The sequence below is a fragment of the Octopus bimaculoides genome, chromosome 25, assembly GCF_046866305.1.
Source record: "Octopus bimaculoides isolate indiv1 chromosome 25, ASM4686630v1, whole genome shotgun sequence".
NCBI classification, from domain to species: Eukaryota; Metazoa; Mollusca; class Cephalopoda; order Octopoda; family Octopodidae; genus Octopus; species Octopus bimaculoides.
In genome coordinates, this window is record NC_142952.1 from 199,941 (window position 1) to 220,977 (window position 21,037).

Genomic DNA, 21,037 nt, shown 5'->3' on the forward strand with positions numbered 1-21,037 from the left:
ACAGTCCTACTTCACACCATTGTTGATAGAGAATGGCTCTGATATGTCACTATTCAAGGTGGACTTGTCCTTGCTGGTCTTCGTGAAGCTGGATGATCATGGTTAGGAATTTTGGGGGACAGCTAAGTCAGTTTAGTGTTGAACGCTTTTATCAGATCGACAAATGTTACACAAAGTGGTTTGTTTTGCTTCCGACACTTTTCTTGGACCTACATGAGAACAAAGACCGTATCTATTAGCTCTGAAACCACATTGGTTTTCTGGAAGATGATTTTTGGCAATGGATAGAACAAGTCTGTTGAAGAGTAGTCTTGCAAGAACTTTTCCTGCAATGGAAAGCAGGGTGATTCCTCCGGTAGTTTGAGAAGTCTGACTTTTCCCCTTTGTTTTTGTAGAGTGTAATGATGACAGCATTGCAGAGATCTTGTAGCAGCTTGCTCTGTTCCCAGCATGCAACAAGGAGCTCATGGAGTTTAGCATGTATGACAGGACGCCCATGCTTCCATGTCTCTAATGGCATGCCATCAACACCTGCTGCTTTTCTGCTCTTCAGCCAGCCATGGACAACTGTGGTCTCTTCCAGGGTTGGAGGCTCATCTAATTCCACTCTGACTGGTTGCTGCTGGATATGGAGGATTGCATTTTCCTGGACAACTCAGTTTGCACTGAAGAGGCTCATCTGTTCATATGAATCAGTTCATCAATTTGCTGGTGATTCATGTCCGGTTGCAGTTGGTGCTCTCCTCCTACATGTTTTGTCTTCAATGCCAGCTTCCTTCCTTCCTTCATTAAGAACTCATTGATTGCACAGTGCCTCTGCTTGGAATCCATTATTTACCAGCATTCAAGAAGTGATACTACAGAGCATTGGTTCTCAAGTCCATCTAATCCTTAGGGATCCGCATGACCCTTGATGATCCAGGTAAGATTTTCTTAAAATTCATTAAATTGGTTTTACCTCTACAATACCCATTTTTATACAATTCCTCATAATATCTAATCATAAAAATAGAATCGGACTTTTTAAACATTGAATGGTAGTGAGGATCCATCTGAGTAAATTAAGAATCAATAGGATCCATAAAATGGTTGAGAAACACTACGATAGAGGAAGAATTACTCTGCAAACATCTGCCGTTTGAATGATCTGTGTCAGCTAATTTAAAATAAAGAAGTTTTACCTTCTTAGGCATTATTTCAGAACAAGTTTCGTATATTCTTAGAATCAGCTTATACTCATAATCAAGTATGACTTGATATCATGAACCATACACTCAATAATTCTTTTAGTAATCTCTTGAGATAAGGGAAGCTAATGTGAGTGCAACTGGAAGGCCTTCGAATCATCAGTTTGCTGTGTTACGATTTACTTGGGGGCTAAACAACTTCATCATCATCATCATCATCATCATCATCAACAAATCCATACCATGACCACCATTTGCAAATGGTTGTTATCTGCAAGCATATCCCATCCTTTCATATCACTCTTTATTTTAGGTGTCTGTATAGTTATGAATAGACATAGATACTTTATTGGCCCTCCCACCTCTTAACCTAAGGGTCACATCCTAACATTAGGATTATAACAGCTGGAGGGGGAAAGGACTGCTCCAGCAGTAGGCTGGTACTTTTTTTTTTTCACCTGAGTAAACTGAAGCAACCTGAAATGAAGTGCCTTGCTCAAGGCAGCAACATACTGCCAGGTCCCAGGAATTGAAGCAACAGTTTTATGATTGCTCAATACCCTAACCACTAGGCCATGCATATTCACAACCACAAGGCATGGCTGTGTGGTTGAAAAGCTTGCTTCCAGATTCAGTCCCACTACAGGGCACTTTTGGCAAGTGGATTTGGTTAATGGAAACTGAAAGAAGCCTGTCACATATATATATTTATCCATGTGTGTCTTTGTATTTGTAACCGTACAACTGCTTGATAGCCAGTGTTGGCTTGTTTACATCCCCCTAACTTAGTAGGTCTGCAAAAGAGGCTCCTAGAATAAGTGCCAGACTTTAAAGCAAGAAGTTCTGGCATTGATTTGTTTAACTAAACCTTCCAAGGCAGTGCCCCAGCATGGCCATCGTCCAATGACCGAAACAAATAAAAGATGAAAAGTACAAAATAAGTGTAAGCTTTATCAACAACTTGGAATTGGAAACTGCCAATGGAGAGTCTCTCAAATACAATAATGGCAACAAAAACTATAACGTTAACTGCCAATGAGGTAGTCCTCAGCATTGTAACCAGAAATGCTAGAAATAGCAACCAAATCTCCCTTAAATGATGGCTTCTGTCAAGTATATATGAGCCAACACTGGAGATCTCTATGTTAGAATAATGTGCTAAAAATAACAGTCAAATCTGTAAATGATGTAATGTTAGACTGACTTGTTGGAAACAGTAACCAAATTATAAATTATGTGTTAAAGATTTATGTTTGTATGAACCAGAGATGCATCCTCCACATCAGGCATGGTTCCTATTACTAGCTAGTCATGCTAGTAATAGTAAGCAAATTTCCCTTCTCCCTTTGGCATTTGAATTATTTATTCCCATTGTTTTGAAAGAATCATGTCTTGTCTCATAGCTTTGAGATTTTGATGATGTGATAGAGTAGGTATGAGCCTTTTTCAAGAAGCTGGCTACATAAGACATGGCTCATCATCAAGTGGGCCTCACTAGTAAAAGAATCAAGGTAATTTTGTCTTCCACAGCCCACAGTTTGCCCGCAACTGTTCCTAGGTGATATCTTGACCTATTAGACACAGTAGCCAAATTTTCACACACCTGATTGGTTAACGTATAGCTGCATGAGCCACCAAATGTCTTCCCTCAAATGCAGTTGAACTCTCAATTGATGGTCTGACCCTGGGGAATGAATTCTCAAGGCACAATACCACATTTCCAGAGGTGATGCTCTTGACATTCTTCCACTTTTGAAGCACCCATTGCCAAGCCACCATAAGCTTGCTCAATGTCCCTGTAGCAGACTTCCCAAGTTTAATGCAAATTTTCATGTTGGCTCTTTGTTAAGGTTGGTGACCACCCACCTCCTTTTCTTTTTTTTTTCTTTCCTACCAACATGGAAGCTCAGAAAGTTGGTTGTATATATATATATATGTGTATATATATATATATATGTGTATATATATATATGTATATATATATATGTATATATATATATATATATGTGTATATATATATATATATATATATAGTAGCTGACATACCCGCTAATTCCCAGGAAAGTGGGCTCTTATCCCTTGGTTCCGTTCTCATAATTGTTTCGCTAATCGAGTAACAACAATACAATACAGCTGAAACTAGATTAAATGAAAATGAAATATATATATTTGCCACTTAAATGTGGCTGACCCCGAGGGGTGGATGTTACTGTTGCTTTTAGCCCCAGGAGGACATCTCCTCCAGCTGGCTATCGACACACATCTGTGCCCTGTCTGTATTTGCCAAGGGAAGTTATCTTTCCCATCTTGATCTACGATACGTACAATGCAAAAGACATCCCTTGGCAAATATATGTAACTTTCTCCAGTGAAATTATTCACTGATATCGAAAAAGTGAAAACAAGCAATCGATATCAGTGAATAATTTCACTGGAGAAAGTTACATATATTTGCCAAGGGATGTCTTTTGCATCGAAGGTCGGCGATTGTCGTACGCTGAAGAAGGGAAATAACCCTGAAACTCGGGTACGTACGTATCGTAGATCAAGATGGGAAAGATAACTTCCCTTGGCAAATACAGACAGGGCACAGATGTGTATCGATAGCCAGCTGGAGATGTTCTCCTGGGGCTAAAAGCAACAGTAACATCCACCCCTCGGGGTCAGTCACATTTAAGTGGCAAATATACTTCATTTTATCGTGCAGTTACTGTTAATATCTCGTTCAGATATTTAACATTGAAATATATATATATATATGCTTATTATAGTCTCAGGCTAACCAAAACCTTGTAAGTGGATTTCATACTTGGAAACTGAAAGAAGACTGTCGTATATATATCTACGTGTATCTGTGTGTCTTGTGTTTGTACCCTTGACAACTGATATTGCTGTTTACATTCCCATAACTTAGCGGTTTGGTAAAAGACACTGACAGAATGAGTTCTATTCTTACAAATTCTGCTGAGGTTGACTTTGCCTTTCATCCTTTCAGAGTACCAGTTATGTACTGGGTCGATATAATTGACTGCCCCCCCCCCCCCAAAAAAAAACATTTGAGGCCTTGTACCTATAGCAGAAAGCATCATTGTTATCGTTATTAAGGCGGTGAGCTGGCAGAATCATTAGCAGGCCAAACGAAATACTTAGTGGTATTTCGCCCATCAGTACGTTCTGAGTTCAAATTCTGCCAAGGTCGACTTTACCTTTCATCCTTTCGGGGTCGATAAATTAAGTACCAGTGAAACACTGGGGTCGATATAATCGACTTACCCCCTCCCCCATATTTCAGGCCTTGTGCTTTTAACAGAAAAGGATTGTTATTATTATGCCCGTGAAGGTGGTTGGCTGTTCCAATTCCTTAGCCTCGCCATCGCTTCTGGTAATGCCGCGAGCGTGTTGGCTTGCTTCGGGAGGTTCTCTGTTAACCTTGAGATGTGTGATCGATTGAGGCACTTGGTGGTGAATTGATATTTTTGTCGTTTTTCTTATTTTCTTTCCTTATTTTTCCTTGTTCCTCTTTTCCCATTTTTTCTTCGTATTTTTAATGTGGTTTTGCCTAATGTATGCATCATGTACATACGTGTTATATTCCAATAAAATTAACCTAAATAATAATAATAATAATTATTATTATTATTAGCTGTAGTGATGGCGGTGATGGGAATAGAAATAAAAAGAAGAAAAAGAGGCGGTGTTCAGCTTCGTTTTCTCTCTCTTTTTCACTGAATTCTCGTAGTTGATTGTTGCAATTGTGTACGTCTGTTGCCATGGCAGCCAGCACAGAGACAATATGGCGTCCTAACAGCAACGTTTGTGATGTTAGGACTTCTATTTGACGCCTGATTCCTTATCGTCCAAGACTCCTCTTCAGGGGTCAGTCTTGTCAGAATGTTGGCCGGAGCTTACTCGTATCCTTTACAGAACATGTTCATTTCTTTCATTTTTTATCTTCTTCCTCTTTCCCCTCTATCATTCTCCTGTATTTTATATATTTTAATACGTACACACACACACACACATACGTATCCACACACACACACACATATATATATATATATATATATAAAACAAATTGATAAATATGTGTTAATGTTCATAACTATTGTTATTTTCCATGTTTCCTCGTCTCTCTCTCTCTCTTTCTCATATAATCTCCAACCAGAGAACTAACATCGAGAAATTTGTGTTTATATCCTCTTCACCACAATAAACACCAAACATAAGAACAATACACACAGTCTACAACGCCCCCATAACAGTTCCAAGCTTTCAAATATTTAAAACCTGTATTTTTTTCATTTCAACTTGAGTCAATCAATTTATCGACCCAACGCTTCTCTCTCTCTGACTATATTATAGAGATTTAGTCACGTAACCCGTATTTCACCTGCGGCACTCACAGGACCCAACCGAAATAATGTCCGACTCGCTCCCTCACATCTCATCTCTCCTGTCATTTTCAGTTTTCATATGGAGTCAACGAAGCAACAACTTCTACGGAGGCCATTCTCCTCTCCACACACTCGAAAGCACATGCTCAGTCGAAAGAAGTTTGCTTCCCAGTTACTTAGTTCCGGGTTCTGTCCCACTGCCTGACAGATAAGTGTCTTCTACTATAGCCTGGGCAAACTTGAGTGGATTTGGTTATACATAGATATCTTTGTGCCACCGCTTGACAATCGATGCTGCTTTGTTTACGATCCGGAAAAAGAAACCAGTCGAATGAGAACCAGACTTAGTCCTGGAGTCGATTTGTTTGAGTAAATCCTTGAAGGAGGTGCTCCAGACTGAAACAAAAGAATTTAGGGTTAATCTTTCCAAGAGGATCGAAAAATCGACCTTTCTTTTAAAAAATAATTTTTTCAGCGGATTCCTGTTTTCGATGACCGAGATTCTGAATATGCCAAAACCCCTTTTTTTTTAAATTTAAAATTTCTCCCTCCCCCAAATTTTTAAATTTTAATTTGCTTTCAATTTTTTTTATTTTCCAATCGACGTAGAAAAATATGTATGAGGGATTCGTTTCAAATTTTCTGTGAGGAAACTCCAAAATTGATACCTGCATCTCTCGTCAGTCCATTCCGCTGTCTAAAAGTGAAAATGAACGGAGAAAATATGCTAGAAATAACAGCCAAATCTCACAAAACTGCGATAAACATAATGAAAGAAATTTGTAATTAATTTACTCACCTTTCTGCAAAAGTTTCTTTCAGAGGAATTTTCTGCAGTGAAATGAAAGTGTTAATTCTCTTTTTAACAGCTGAAACCTCCGCTGTTGGAATTTAGTGGGGATAAACTTCGGAAATGTGTTTGAGAAAAGTAGAGAAAATTCTGGCAATTTTTCTTCGCCGTGAATCCATTCATTTCTCTTTTACATAAGATTCGTCGACGGGAGACCATTTCATGTGGTCCGATGATCCAGTGATATTCCTACAACCGTCTTTGGATTCGGGACCAATAAGTCTTAATGTGGTTTATGCAAGCGAAGGGGTCGGGGTAATTTCTTTTTTTTTTTTTTTTTTTGTGTAAAATTAATATTTTACAAACAATTTATTTTTTTCAGAATCAGAATCTCCATTGCCGAAAACGTGGGATTCCATAAAGACAATTTTTTATTTCTAAAGGGGTGGAGGGGGTTCCATTTACGTTTCCGCCAAACGAAATAGTTCCCTTCCACACTACAAGCGAAAGAATCACACTAATATTTATTCACATTTAATTTACACCTTTAAAGACTTCATACAACAGCATGGCTCTTTGTAACTCGTGCAACATCATTGAAATTTTACCGCATTTTTATCCGAACCGCAATATCCGAACCGCAATGCTCCGTGCATTTCGTGTCAAGGGACAAACATGGCGCTGCCACGAGGTGAGGCGACGACTTGGACGGTCGAGGAGGCAATGTGGATATTCCATATTCTACATTTAAGGGCACCTTTCTGGAAGGTATCCGCCTTCGAAAGTTTTGCTTTTTATCAACCATTTCCTCAGCACAGTTTGGTTGCACAAATTAATCGGGGGAAAAACCTCGGATTCTGCCGTAAAACCTCCGTAGATTGGAAGTCTGCCAGTTTGGGGCAGAAAACCCACGAAAGTGTTATCGGAGGACCGCGGGGTTGAAGTAGAAGTTGATGAGACGGTTTTGGTCCATCGAAAATACCAACGCGGCAGGACTGTGAAAACGGTTTGGCTTTTTGGCGGACTGGAACGGATAAGTGAGAAGGCATTTATGGTTCCACTGCTAAACGAATCTGGTGAGGCTGGCAGACGAGATGCTGGGACTCTTACTCCACTTTATTACCCGTCACACCAGGCAGGGCTCAATTATTTCTACTGACTGTTGGCGTGCCTATAGTAACCTCAACAACTTGGGCTATACACACTTTCAAGTGAACCACTGTCAGCATTCTGTTGATCCCGTCAACCCATCAGTCCAGCATAATTCGATCTGCAATGAGACCCGAATACCTGAAGCAGTTCGTCGCTTGGTTCCTTTTCCTTCGGGTTGCCTCACCTCCAACCCAGCGACTTCATAAGTTTTTTGTGGAGGCTGCAACATTATATCCAGGTTCCTGAAAACACGGAAGACTACACACAGTTGAGGTCTGTGGGTCCCGAATCAAAAGACGGTTGAAGTATATCACTGGATTATCGGGCGGAATGAAATTGCCGAAGTTTATCCGCGCCAAATTCCAGAGGCGGAGGTTTCGGTTGTTCAAAAAAGAATTAACACTTTCATTTCACTTTGTCTTCATATTACTGTGGGAAATCACTCTGAAAGAAACTTTTGCAGAAAGGTGAGTAGATTGATTACATATTTCTTTCATGGGGAATTTCAACCATGTTTCGTGGTCTGCTACCACAACAGCTCCTTTATAGGATCCAGTTTGCTCAAGACATCATCAGGAGGAACCACGTCCGGTTTCGGCCCCTACTCCTCTACCGTTTTGACGTGGCGCGGGGCCCCTCCTTTCGGAGGTGTCTTCATCTTTGGTGTTGGGTGCATGTCTTCTTTCACTGTTTGTGACTGTTCTAATTCAACTGTGGAATGTCCCTCGCTATGGTTATTTTCCAGGAGGTTCTGGCCACACGTCTTACGGTTCATCAACCCGCGTTGTTGAATTACTTTCTTCTGATATCGCAGTTTTGTGAGATTTGGCTGTTATTTCTAGCATATTTTCTCCGTTCATTCGCACACAAGCCGTTCATCTTCACGTTTAGGATGGGAGTGATGGTGGGGGTGGTATGAATTAAAAAATTTGGAGGGGGGGGGTGAATTAAAAAAATTTTTTTAATGGTTTTAACCGAATAGAACTTTATGGCACCTTATCTCTTTCCGTTGAATGTCGAAAGTAAATGGAAAGTTTTCAGTCTGTCACCTTTTCTAGTTTTGAACGTTATGTTGGCAATATGGTATTGAAATATATATCAGTCTATCTTCCACTCATTAATTTTCTGTCCTTATCAAACTGTGTGCACTTTATTTGCCCAGCATTTTATCTATCCATCCATTTATATGCATGTATCTATCGATTAATCTCTCTATCTATCTGTCTGCCTGTCTATATACCTACATACCTACCTGTTTGTCTCCATCTTTCTCTCTTTCTCTGTCTCTTTCATTCTACCTACCTATTTATCTTTATGAATCTTTCTGTCTGTCTGTTTGTATCCCTATATACCGATCTGTCAGCCTGCCCACCCGCCCACCTGCCTGATTGCCTGCCCACCTGCTTACTTGCCTCTATCTTTCTGATATTTAATAGTGATGTAAAGTTCATGGCTTGATCAGAGAGAGAGAGGGTAATTAGTACTGTCACACCTCAGTACCAAACTTACAAGTAATAAACATTTTCATCACATTTTCATTCCTTCTTAACCTGGCATGTATCCTTTGTCACTGGAATAAGATTTCCCTGAGTCACGCCATACTTTGAATTACATAAGACATCTTCGAGCTTATTAAATTAATTATTTCTACATATTTTATTATTTGGTGAACACATGGCCATGTGGTTAAGAAGTTCACTTCCCAACTATGTGGTTTTGGGTTCAGTCTCACTGCATGGCATCTTGGATAAATCTTTTCTACTGTGCTATTTTATCTTGTTCCAGTCCACTTGGCTGTAAATGAGTCACTCAGCAACAGACTAGCATCCCATTCAGAGAGAATGTTGTCACCTCAGCCACTTTCATGCCATGGAAACAATGTCACCAGCCTCACCAGTTCTATGTCCAGAGGTTGATAACGATGACAATATATATACTAGCAAACGCACCCGTCCTTTGCACGTTTTAAGTTGCTTTGGTAGTATTTTTTCACCAAATAATTGAACTACTGAGAAGGTTTATGAGTAGCACAGCAATCTATGATTCCGATTAACCTAGGAACAGGTTAATCAGAAACCCAAATTGAGGGCTGGTTATTGTGGAGGTTGTAGAAAGAAATGTATGCTGTATACTTTGTTTAGTTGGTGTTGGGTGTTAGTTCTCTATGTGTCATGAGCTACATAATGTCACAACACAATCTCTCCAACCAGCTCCTCTGTCTTCTGCCACTGTTCTGATCTCATTCCAGCTTCTCCACTCTTCTCATCTCCTTTCCTTGTCAGTGGTCCTCCACCATGTGGCTTTAGGGTGCCCTGCTATTCTTTTCCCCTCAGGATGCCACTTTTCTGCCACCATATAATTACTTTCTTGATCTTGTTCGAGGACATGTCCAATCCAATATAAACACCTGCATTTTATTTTATCATTGATCTCGTGTCATTTTGGACTCTTTGCAACCACACATCTAGTTGTAGAAACAATCATAGCAAACTTAAAAAAACTTGTCAGCAAAATGTGAATGTGCTGTTTGTTGACAGTCACTTCTCATGTAAGACTCACCACGTTTACTGCAAAATATATTTGACACTATGGAAACCCTTAAGCATATAATCCGCATTGTTGTTGTTTAATTCCAACTCTGCTCCAATCAAGTAGATCTTTCTTGAAAGGTCCCAGCCTTGACCATACCAATTTTTTTCCCCTTTTTGTCCAGACACAGTATATGTCAGACTATTTCATCCAATATGTCCTTTGTAAAAGACAGTATAATGTAATCTGAAGAAGTATTACCTGCTATTTCTAACAGTTAAGCCACCATATAGAGACTCTCTTCATTGGCTTGTTTTTAGCATTTTTCATGGTTGCATGGACATTTCATTTGTTGGTACAGTTGTTTCTCCTGCTGAACCAATTGTCGAGCTTCAGGTCAGACCTGATTCAACAGCAAATTTATGAAGGCTTTCTTGTCCTGGCTATCCAATGTTTTTTTCCTTTATCTTCAGATAAAAAGTGGCGGGCAAATCATCATCCCATCTACTTTTCCATGCTTGCATAGCCAGACAAAATTTACTGAGGTGGAATTTTTTATGCCCAGATATTTTTCCTGCCACTAACTCTCATGTTTTTCCATACAAGAGAAGATTGCAAATAAATGTTACTGCTTGTATGATGGTGATGTTTGTTTACAGTAACTGCGACATGCCAAGATAAGAGCGTGTGCACGCACACACACGCACACACACACATACACACAGTCTGCTTCTTTCAGTTTTTGTCTACACAATTCACTCACAAGTTTTAGGTTAGCCTGGGGCTATAGTTACAGACACTTTCCCAAGATGCTGTGTTATGGTGATGAACCTGAAATTGTGTTTGTGAAGTGAACTTCTTAAACATACAATCATATCTGCACCTTTTGGATTGGGTCGCCCATGTTCAGTCCATTGCAGGACACAGGACATCAGCATGTTTCTCTCCACCAACCACAGTCTGATGTGGAGGCTGTGAATTTGAGCTTGAGATCATCATACTGGTTTGACGAGCCACCTCTGCCACACTGGCTTGGCAGAAGCATGCTGTTGTTTGTACTCTTACTCCAGGAATAGTTAAGTTGATTACATTGGTCCCCAGTCCTTGACTGGTCTTTATTTTACTGACCTCAAAAGATGAAAGGCAAAGCTGGCTTTGGCGGAGTTTGAACTCAGAACATAAGGACAGACAAAATACAGCTAAACATTTTGCCCAGTATGCTAATGATTCTGCTACCTCACCAAAACATCTTAGTCCCAAATTCCCTCAAACACATTCCTAGACAGTTATTAATCCTGAAAGTTTTACTAGGAAACGGTTTCGCAAACTACAAGAATACCAGATTGAAAAACTGAAGCTCCTGAATGCTTCCTATGAGGATTGTGTTAACCGCAACAATGAAGAAACGGCCAATATCATAGGGAAAGCCAGGCGCCTCTCTCAAGAAACAAACAAAAGGAGAAAGTAAGTAGAATATATTTCTTTATTCCGAGGTATCAAATTGCTAAACCAGGTAATGTAAGTTACAGGGAAGGTCATAGGTCAACTAATTAGGATGCGAGTTAGTGTAGAGGAGATGCAGTTTGGCTTTGTACTGGGGAGAAGCACCATTTATACTGGTAAGGCAGCTGGAAAAGTGTTTAGCGAAAAATAAATCTCTGTGTATTTGGTTTTTGTGACATGGAGAAAGCTTTTGATGAGGTTCCTCCTCCCTTATCTGGTATTTAATGCAGAAGCTAGGGATAAATGTGCGTTTGGTCATTCAAGTCAGCACTAGAAGAAAAACGAGCGTCTTTGGTTTCAGGATGAAAAGTGTTCTTCCATCGGGATAATGCTTGGCCACATACAGCGAGGATGACATTCCAAAGGCTGGAGCAGTTTGAATGGGAAACGATGCCCCACCATATTTGCCGGACATTGCCTCATCTGATTAGTCGACCAGAGAGATGGAAGAGCATTGTAGAAAATGAAGGAGAGGATATTTTAGATTAAAAAAAGAACTTAATTTGAAAAATAAAAGAAGTGTAAAAGATGTGCATTATTTATGGGATGACCCAATATATATATATTCTATATTATTTTAAACTTCACCTCATATTCTCCAGAGTTCTAGCTCTACGAAGGAAGCAAGAAAGTCAAAGAGAGGAGAACCGACGCCAAGAAATTTTACTGCACCGGCGATTATTGCAGCAAGAGGCAACAGAACGGTTTCAGAGGGCACCGCTTCAAAGTTGCAGCAGAAAAGGTAAACTGATATTTTTGAAATCTTTCATTGCTATCAGTGATTGGTTTGTTCTTTCTACTGAAGGTAAAGCAGTACTTAAAATTATGAAAGAGTAAATAATTACTTAGGATTAAGAGCAGGGATTTAAGATTAAGGAATGATAAATTGCTATCGTTTCTCTTTTACTTGTTTCAGGCCGTGGCTGTGCTGGATGTTGCCTTGAAGGGTTTTAGTCAAACCTCCCCCCCCACCATTGTATTTTTTTTAAAGCGTGGTACTTATTTAATTAGTCATTTTTGCTGAACTGCTAGTTACAGGGATGTAAACACACCAACACCAGTTGTCAAGTTGTGGTAGAGGACAAACATGGACACACACACACACGATGTACATGTATATATAATCACGTGACTGACCAGGCTATCAGATGTTGTTACACATCGCTGATCACAGTGTGTTTTTACCTTGTTTTAGCCTTCAAATGGCACCCCCACCCTGCTGGCCAGGTGAGTAGGCCAACAATCCTCCCTGATTGAAGGAGTACTGGAGCAATGTGAAATGAAGTGTTTTGCTCAAGAACACAACGTGCCACCCAATTGGGGGATCGAACCCACAGTCTAGTGATCATGAGTGCAACAACCTAACCTCTAGGCCATGCACCATCATATATATGTGTGTGTGTGTGTGTGTATACAACGGGCTTATTTCAGTTTCCATCTTCAAAATCCACTCATAAGGCTTTGGTCAGCTGAAGGCTATGGTAGAAGACACTTGCCCAAAGTGTGCCCTGCAGTGGCACTGAACCCAGAACACATGTGGTTGGGAAGCAAGCTTCTTGCCACACAGCCACACCTCTGACTTTATCTTTTTCTTATCATTAAGTGAGGATGAAATTGCATGGCTTAATGGTTAGTGTGGTCAGAGTCACAATCATAAAATTGTAGTTTGGGTTGCTGGACCAAGTGGTGCATTCACGATTCCACTGCAATGAACCAATGTCCTGTGCAGTAGGGGAAGTTATATGCCTTTGAAACTAGGTTAAGCTCTGGCTATTTATGAGTCCCTGTGGGGGGGGGGGGGGGGCTCATGACAGAGGAAAGGGCTGTGCCGGTGGCTTTTATTGATGAGAGGGAGGAAAATAGAGAGGTAGGTGTCCTCAAGTAAGAAATCTGCTGTGAGTGCTTGTTGCAGAGAAAACTTTGCAAAAGAAATTCAAAGAGTCTGGTGGTAATATTAAACGAGGGAATGGAGTAGTTTTACTCTTCAAGTAGGCCATAGCAAGATTTGAACACAGGACACAGAGCTGGAACAAATATAGAAATGTAAATTTGTTAGGTTCATGCTATTCATGAGGGCAGCTGAATGTTCCATAGAGGTCTCAGTGCTGCTGTTACTTACAAAGGGGACCTGTTTTGTAGGAATTCCTTCAAGCTAGGGGTATTTAGCTGTTTTTGATTGCAGACATGTTTTAATAACATAATGTACATAGAGGTGTAGCTGTGTGTTAAGAAGTTTACTTCTCAACCATGTAGTTCCAGGTTCAGTTCCATTGCATGGCACCTTGAGCAAGTGTCTTCTACTATAGACTTGGGCTGACTAAAGCCTTGCAAGTGGATTTAGTAGACAGAAACTCAAAGAAGCCTGTTGTGTGTGTGTGGTCACCATCAATTGACATCTCCATAACAGCAAAACTGACTGACAGAATAAGTATCAGGTTTTAAAAGAGAAGTCTTGAATCAATTTGTTTGACGAAAGTTCTTGAAGGCAGTACCCCAGCATGGCCATAGTTTAATGGCTGAAACAAGTAAAAGATAAAAGACAGTCATATAATGTGGTAACAATGAAAAGAACCTTTGATCAATTGACTGAAAACCCTATTAGTACACAAACACCCTGGCTCATATTAGAGGGGGTACTTAGATACTTCTAAGGTTATGATTAGGTACTTAAGACTAACATCAAGAATTTAACATTGAATTGAGGTATTTAAGATGAAGTTAGGGTTAAATGATTAATGGCCTTTTTTCTTTGTTGCAGGAGCAAGTTGTCCTAATACGCCCCTGGAGGAAGTGCTCCAGATCATACGAGGTGAGACATCTAACAGTAAGGCAACAAGTCAAACCACTAAACCACTTCGATCCCACTCAGCAAAACTACCGAAGGAAGTTCAGTTTGGTAATGCTGTCCTAACCACAAAACCACCCATTCACACACCGTCCCAATTACAGTATTTGTTGAATCCTTCTGAGAGAGCAACTTTGTGCAGCCAGAAGAACTTAAAAGCTATGGTCAACAACCGGGACTTGTTTGAGCAGCAACTGCGAAGACATCAACAGCAACCATTTGATCAGGGGGCATCCCCTGCATCAAAAGAAGACCTAAGCGACTCTGATCAAAGTATTTCTAGCAGTGAGACTTACAGGAAGAAATGCAAGCTACCATCAAGTGCATCAAACCAAAACACTTCTATAGCCATCGGTGACCATATTACCAAATATAATAAGATGCTTTTGGTTGGCAATGGTAACAAAATGATTGATGAACAGCATTCTTTAAATGGTGAGATTATTCACAATCTGTCTTGATTTTATGTCTCATGTTTGTTTCTAAATAGATGAAGGCATGGTTATGTTGTGAGTGAAATTAGGAGAGAAACAATAGGTATTATGAGTGAAAATTCAATTAAAATATATTCAGAGTTGGACCATTGAAGCAATGTTTCATTCTTTTTTTCCATTCTCTTACATGACTGTAGTATTGATGATACATATCCATATTTTCAGGTAACCATAGAACTTGTGAAGCCAACTCAGAATGCAATGGTTGTGGTGACTATCCTTCCTGCTGCAATAATAGTACCACCAAACAGGAACTCCTACCAAATTCAGAGCCTTCAACAAAATGGTCAAACCACAAAGCTGCTCAGTTAATGTCTCTCTTAGGACCTAAAACAGTTGCCCACTCTTCTGCAAATGTGAAACCAATCACAGCATGGTCGAGTCCTGGAAATCATCTAAAGAACGACAAGAAAATAAATGGTACCATGGAAAATTGTGATCAGTTTGAAAATTATCGTCAAATGGAAAATACTTGTATTAGAGACACCAAGTGGCCCCAAAATTCTACAGTTGACCCAAACAATAAGCCATTAAGTGGTGGAAGAACTTGGACAGTTTCAAAACATAATATTTATGAAAGACAGCTTTCGAATTTTTCAAATACTTCCTCTAACATTTCTTATAGTTCTTCTAAATTGAATGGGCCAGCTTCAGAAAACCAACATGCAGACACTCAACCAGATGTTGCTCTTCAAACTGGTTGTAATTCTATAATTCATAAAACTACAGAGAGTTCCAAAAGTAACATGGCATCTACTTGTAAGAATACTGTGACCAATGCTACTACACCAACCAAAGAACAGTATTCAACCACTAGCTATCAATCAACAAGGCAAACTTCAGCCAATAACCATCAAGCAATTAGACAAAATTCAGCTAATAGTTATCAAAGAACAAGACAGAATTCAACCACTAATCATCAAGAAATAAAGCATAATTTTGTCAACCATTGTCACGCACACAAACAGAATTCATCCCCTAACTGTCAAACCAGATGGAATTCAACCAATCCTGAAGCAAAACATGAAGTATCTGATCATGTGACAGCAAACAAGAAAGCTAGTAAAACTGGACCAGAAAATGCCTCAACTGTTGTCATTTCAAATCAAAAGAAATCAAACTCAAGTTGTCCTGCATTAAAAAAATGGGACAATGACAATGATGATAGTGATGCTGATGATGATATTGATGATGACAGTAATAACTATAATAATTACAATCCTATAATGCCTTGTTGCCATGTAACACCAAAAGTTATTGTGAGAAAGCAGTCGGTTCTGGCATCAGAGGAAACGCATCCAGGATACAAAGATCAGAAGAAACACAACTTTCACAGTTACCATTCCAATGGAAAGAATCTTGAGACAAATGGTAATGGTTGTGAAGAAGTTAGAGCTGGGACACAGATTAAGAAGAATGGCAAATCTGTCCGTAGTATTCTGAAACATCAGACTGATGCCAATGTCAACCAATCAGCAATCCCTTTTCAACTAAAAGACAGCCTGGAAATTACTCGTTTACATTATTCAACCAATCAAAGGGAGAATACTGACAGAAATGAGAAAGTATGTTTTTAAGATATATTTTTGCTGTGAAATATGTGCATGCATTCTCTCTCTCTCTCTCATATATATATATATATATATATATATATATATATATATATATATATATATGTATGTATGTGTATATATATATATGTATGTATGTGTATATATATATATGTATGTATGTGTATATATATATATATGTATGTATGTGTATATATATATATATGTATGTATGTGTATATATATATATATGTATGTATGTGTATATATATATATATGTATGTATGTGTATATATATATATATGTATGTATGTGTATATATATATATTTGTATGTGTATATATATATATATATATGTATGTATGTGTATATATATATATATGTATGTATGTGTATATATATATATATATGTATGTATGTGTATATATATATATATATGTATGTATGTGTATGTATGTGTATATATATATATGTATGTATGTGTATATATATATATATATGTATGTATGTGTATGTATGTGTATATATATATATATATACATATATGTATGTATGTGTATATATATATATATATATATATATGTATGTATGTGTATATATATATATATATATATATATATATGTATGTATGTGTATATATATATATATATATATATATATATATATATATGTATGTACGATTACAAGCCAAGTTCCCTGACCACTGAGCCATGTGCTTCGTTTGAAAAATGCCAAAAAGGTTGTGGTGAGAATTACGTTGACTGTAATTATTTTATTGTGTCTTCCACTCTGCATTAATTTCTGTTTTTAAATTGTTTAAATTATTGACAGCCATCCAAGAAGCATGTTCACTTTGCAATGGAGAACATCCTGTGTGAGAAACAGTTGCAGACTTCAAACATTGTTAAGGACAAAATAGCAGGTTTTGCAGCGGACAAACCATTGACCACTGGCTTGAAGTGTAAGGCTGACCCCACCAATACATATCAAGGTAGGGTGTTAACACACAGTCTTGTTTTATTCGTTGGACTGTGGCCGTGAGGGGGAGATCTGCAGCCTTAGAAGTTTTAGTCAATCAAATCAACTCCTGTGCTTCTTTTTAAGCCTAGTATTTATTCTGTCAGTCTCTTTCTGTTGAACTGTTAAGTGACAAGACTGTAAACAAACCATCACTGGTTGTCAAGTGGTGTGACACACAAACATACACATGTGCAGACTGCAGTTGACTTAATCCATCACCCTGTATAAGACTACCACCAAACCAAGGGTGCTGTTAGTTGGGTCCATCTTGTTGCAAGGATAAGGGGTCAGATATTGAGTGGGATGAACTTCTGAAAAATGTCACTGGTACTGTCCTCCCTCCACCCCATTAAAAAAAAAGCTTATATTTCATCATCCTTGTCATCATTATCATCGATCATTATAGTCATCATCAGCATCATCATCAGCATCATCTTCATCACTATGATCATTATCATTGCCACCACCATTGTCAATGTTGTCATCATCACCATCATTACCTTCGCTTTTCTCTGCTTGTATGGGTTGGACAGGTCCACTCGCACATCATGTCTAACCATTCATTACTTCTGGCCATGTCTTCCTCAGTTTCCCCCTTCCAAAGTTTCCTTCCTCTTCGATCTCAGGCATTTCTCTACCCAGCGGTCAGCATTATAGAGGTAGGCATGGCTGCCTGGCTAAGAAATTTGCTCTTCAGCCATATGATTTCAGGTTCAATCCCACTGCATGGCATCTTTGGCAAGTATAGACCCAGCCTTTTGAGTGGGTTTGGTAATTGGAAATGGGAAGAAGCCTGTTGTGTGTGTGTGTGTGTGTGTGTGTGTGTGTGTGTGTGTGTGTGTGTGTGTGTGTGTGTGTGTGTGTTCATCCTTTTCTTGATACCAAATGAGATTTGTGAATGAGCATCAGTGTCATGCAATGCTTATGACTGTTTTATGCCAAAGGCTGTGGTAATGTGATGCTTTGTTTTTGTAGGTGAAAAGAGTGGAATTGTAAAAGAAAATCAAGAAAATCAGTATGGAAGTCGCCCTTCAGCAAAAGCTTTTATTATACCACAGTCTAGTGTCAATAATGATGGCCAGGCATTGACAAACAGCTGTAACGAGACTATGACAAGTGGGAAACCTGCAGATAAGAAACCTGGCATACAACACATCACCATGGGGAAGCTGAAGAATATGTTCAGTTCTCAGATCCCGCTTCCAGTCAACAGTCCGGCATTGTCAAACATTTCAAACCAGAGCGGGAACAAGAAGCCTGCTTCAAACTTAGGTGAGAGGAGAAAACTGCTATCTGCTGGTGGGGTGCCATCCAAGCCACCCGTAGGTCTCCATGTAGACAAGACACCCACAGATGAAGAAATCAATTTGGTGTGGCAGAAAGTGAAATCCTGTTTCAAACAGAACTCTACATACCACCAAAAACACCATCATCATCCCCAGCAACAACTACATGTAAAATACCAGCAGCAACAACAACAACAACAACAGGTAGCTGCAAACACACAGCCCATTCACTTTAATGGTCGATTGCTCACCTGCAAAATGCCAGGCTGGGGCAATAACCTGAGTATTGTACATCAGAATGGTTTCGACAATTTCAACTCCATGGAGAAATCTGACAACTATCTGAGACGACTTGCCTTTCTACAGCAGAAAGCCAAACAACACTCTCATGCCATTCACAATAACAACAACAATAATGGTAATAATAATAATAATAATAATAATAATGACAGTAGTCATTGTTATTATGATGGTACATTGAGCAAGACAGAGAACAGTAATGTACGGAACAAAGTGAAACCAATGCCCAGTGTTCACACACAAGGTGAGTCTGATATTTCTTCTCTTTTTCCAGCAATTTCCACGTCTGAATTATTTCTCTTTTATTTTCAAGTCCAAATCCTGCCAGAAAAACAAAATTGGCTGATTTTCATCCCAATGTAAGGGAGGAGAGTGAAAGATGAAGGAGGGCAGGGGTTGCTCTGTACTGAAGAGGGTGTGGCACTAGGTTATACTTTGTGCTCGGCCTGAACCTACCTGGCTGTAAGTAGGCACAGAACCAGATGAAAGTAATGTAGTATATGCTGTTGGAAAGTGGGGTCCAGTGATGGTTGTAAATGGAAAGACATAGGCAGGTGGTTAGGGTTAATATATATGATACTGCCAACTTTTAAACTTGTCCAAGATCATCGTGAATGAAGAATTATATTGAAAGAAATTCTATTGAGTGCTCTCGTGAATAGAAAAAGGAGGTGTGAGGGAAGGGAGGGCTGAAAATGTACTGATTTTGGTGGAGTTTGCAGTGAGGATGTGTAAGCCATTGGAGATGGATATTTGTCAGTTTGAAAACACCATTGGACTTGTGCACAGCATTAACATGTGGTGAGTGCATTGGATTAGGGCAGAGTGCAATCATCTTTTCAGAAATTAACATTCAGTCTTTTAAGGATTATAACCAGGTCTTCATGAAGTATGCCCATCATCATCATCATCATCCCTGAATCAGTGGCAGCTTTTTTTTGAGAAGCAGGCAGCATGACACATGGCTAATTATCAGGCAAGCTGCTCTACTGAAAAAGGTGTAAGGCAATTTTTTGTAGGGTGTACCATTCAGAAAGTACCCAGGGCTGCAGTTTGCTTGTGACTGTTTTATAGCAAAGGTTGGGGACACCCTCAACTGCAGTTGAAATTTTGGCCACATTGAAAATCAAAAGAAGTTCTCTAAAAACCAATATGGAAAACTAAAAAAAGGCTTAAACCTCACAACTTTAATCTTGCACTAACTTGTAGTTTCAAGATTTTGATATTGTGATTGTTTAGTTGTAGAATGACATTATGGGGTGAGGGGTGTGAGAGGCCAGATCCGGCCAGTTTGAATATAAAACAAGCAGAATATTTGGGCTGGACACAGTTTAAATGTTAAAAGGTTATAAGTGACTTTTTCTGAAATTTCTTCTTTTCAGTTTCAGTTAGAAAATAGAAGAATACTCTACACTTCTAAGCATTCACCAGACATTGAAAAAGTTTACTGATATATAAAAGAAAAAAAAATTCTTTAGTTATAATTATGTAAATTATTTTAGTGATTTATAAGTGATAAAATATATGATGGGAAATTAATAATCAATAATGTAACATTTTGTTATTGATGTTGTTTTTGCTGAAGATTGGTAAAGATTTGCAGCAGAAATATATTTTTTTGCCATCACTACCACCACCACCACCATCACCATCACCACCATGTGCAACAGGTGGCTGCCTCCCTCAATAATGCCTATATCCTCCTTATCATCAACCCCCTTACCACCACTACCCCCTCATTGTCATCACCTATACCTCTACCACCCACTAACAACAAATACCAACCAGCATTAACATCTACACCGTTTCTACCTTCCCTACTCCTTCACCCTCCCACCACCACCAACAATAACAAGGGAGAACAGTAACATGTACAACCACCCTCACCTTGTACATCATCTTCACAGCCTACACCACCACCACCACCAACCCACCACCAGCCTCTCTCTCTCTCTCTCTCTCTCTCTCTCTCTTTCTCTCTTATACC

General features: G+C 39.1%; 1 protein-coding gene across 2 annotated transcripts in view; it reads left to right on the plus strand.

Annotated features, from left to right (window-relative positions):
* The first annotated feature begins 4,382 nt into the window (after nucleotides 1-4,382).
* LOC106875558 (uncharacterized) overlaps nucleotides 4,383-21,037 on the plus strand; it is a 37,552-nt gene continuing 20,897 nt past the window's right edge. For both annotated transcript variants that reach the window (XM_052976173.2, XM_052976174.2), the window contains exons 1-7: nucleotides 4,383-5,098; nucleotides 11,364-11,516; nucleotides 12,158-12,297; nucleotides 14,314-14,835; nucleotides 15,060-16,459; nucleotides 17,276-17,435; nucleotides 18,440-19,294. In XM_052976173.2, coding sequence (XP_052832133.2) covers nucleotides 5,079-5,098; nucleotides 11,364-11,516; nucleotides 12,158-12,297; nucleotides 14,314-14,835; nucleotides 15,060-16,459; nucleotides 17,276-17,435; nucleotides 18,440-19,294 — 3,250 coding nt within the window. In that variant the 5' untranslated portion in view covers nucleotides 4,383-5,078. The remainder of the gene's footprint in view (nucleotides 5,099-11,363; nucleotides 11,517-12,157; nucleotides 12,298-14,313; nucleotides 14,836-15,059; nucleotides 16,460-17,275; nucleotides 17,436-18,439; nucleotides 19,295-21,037) is intronic.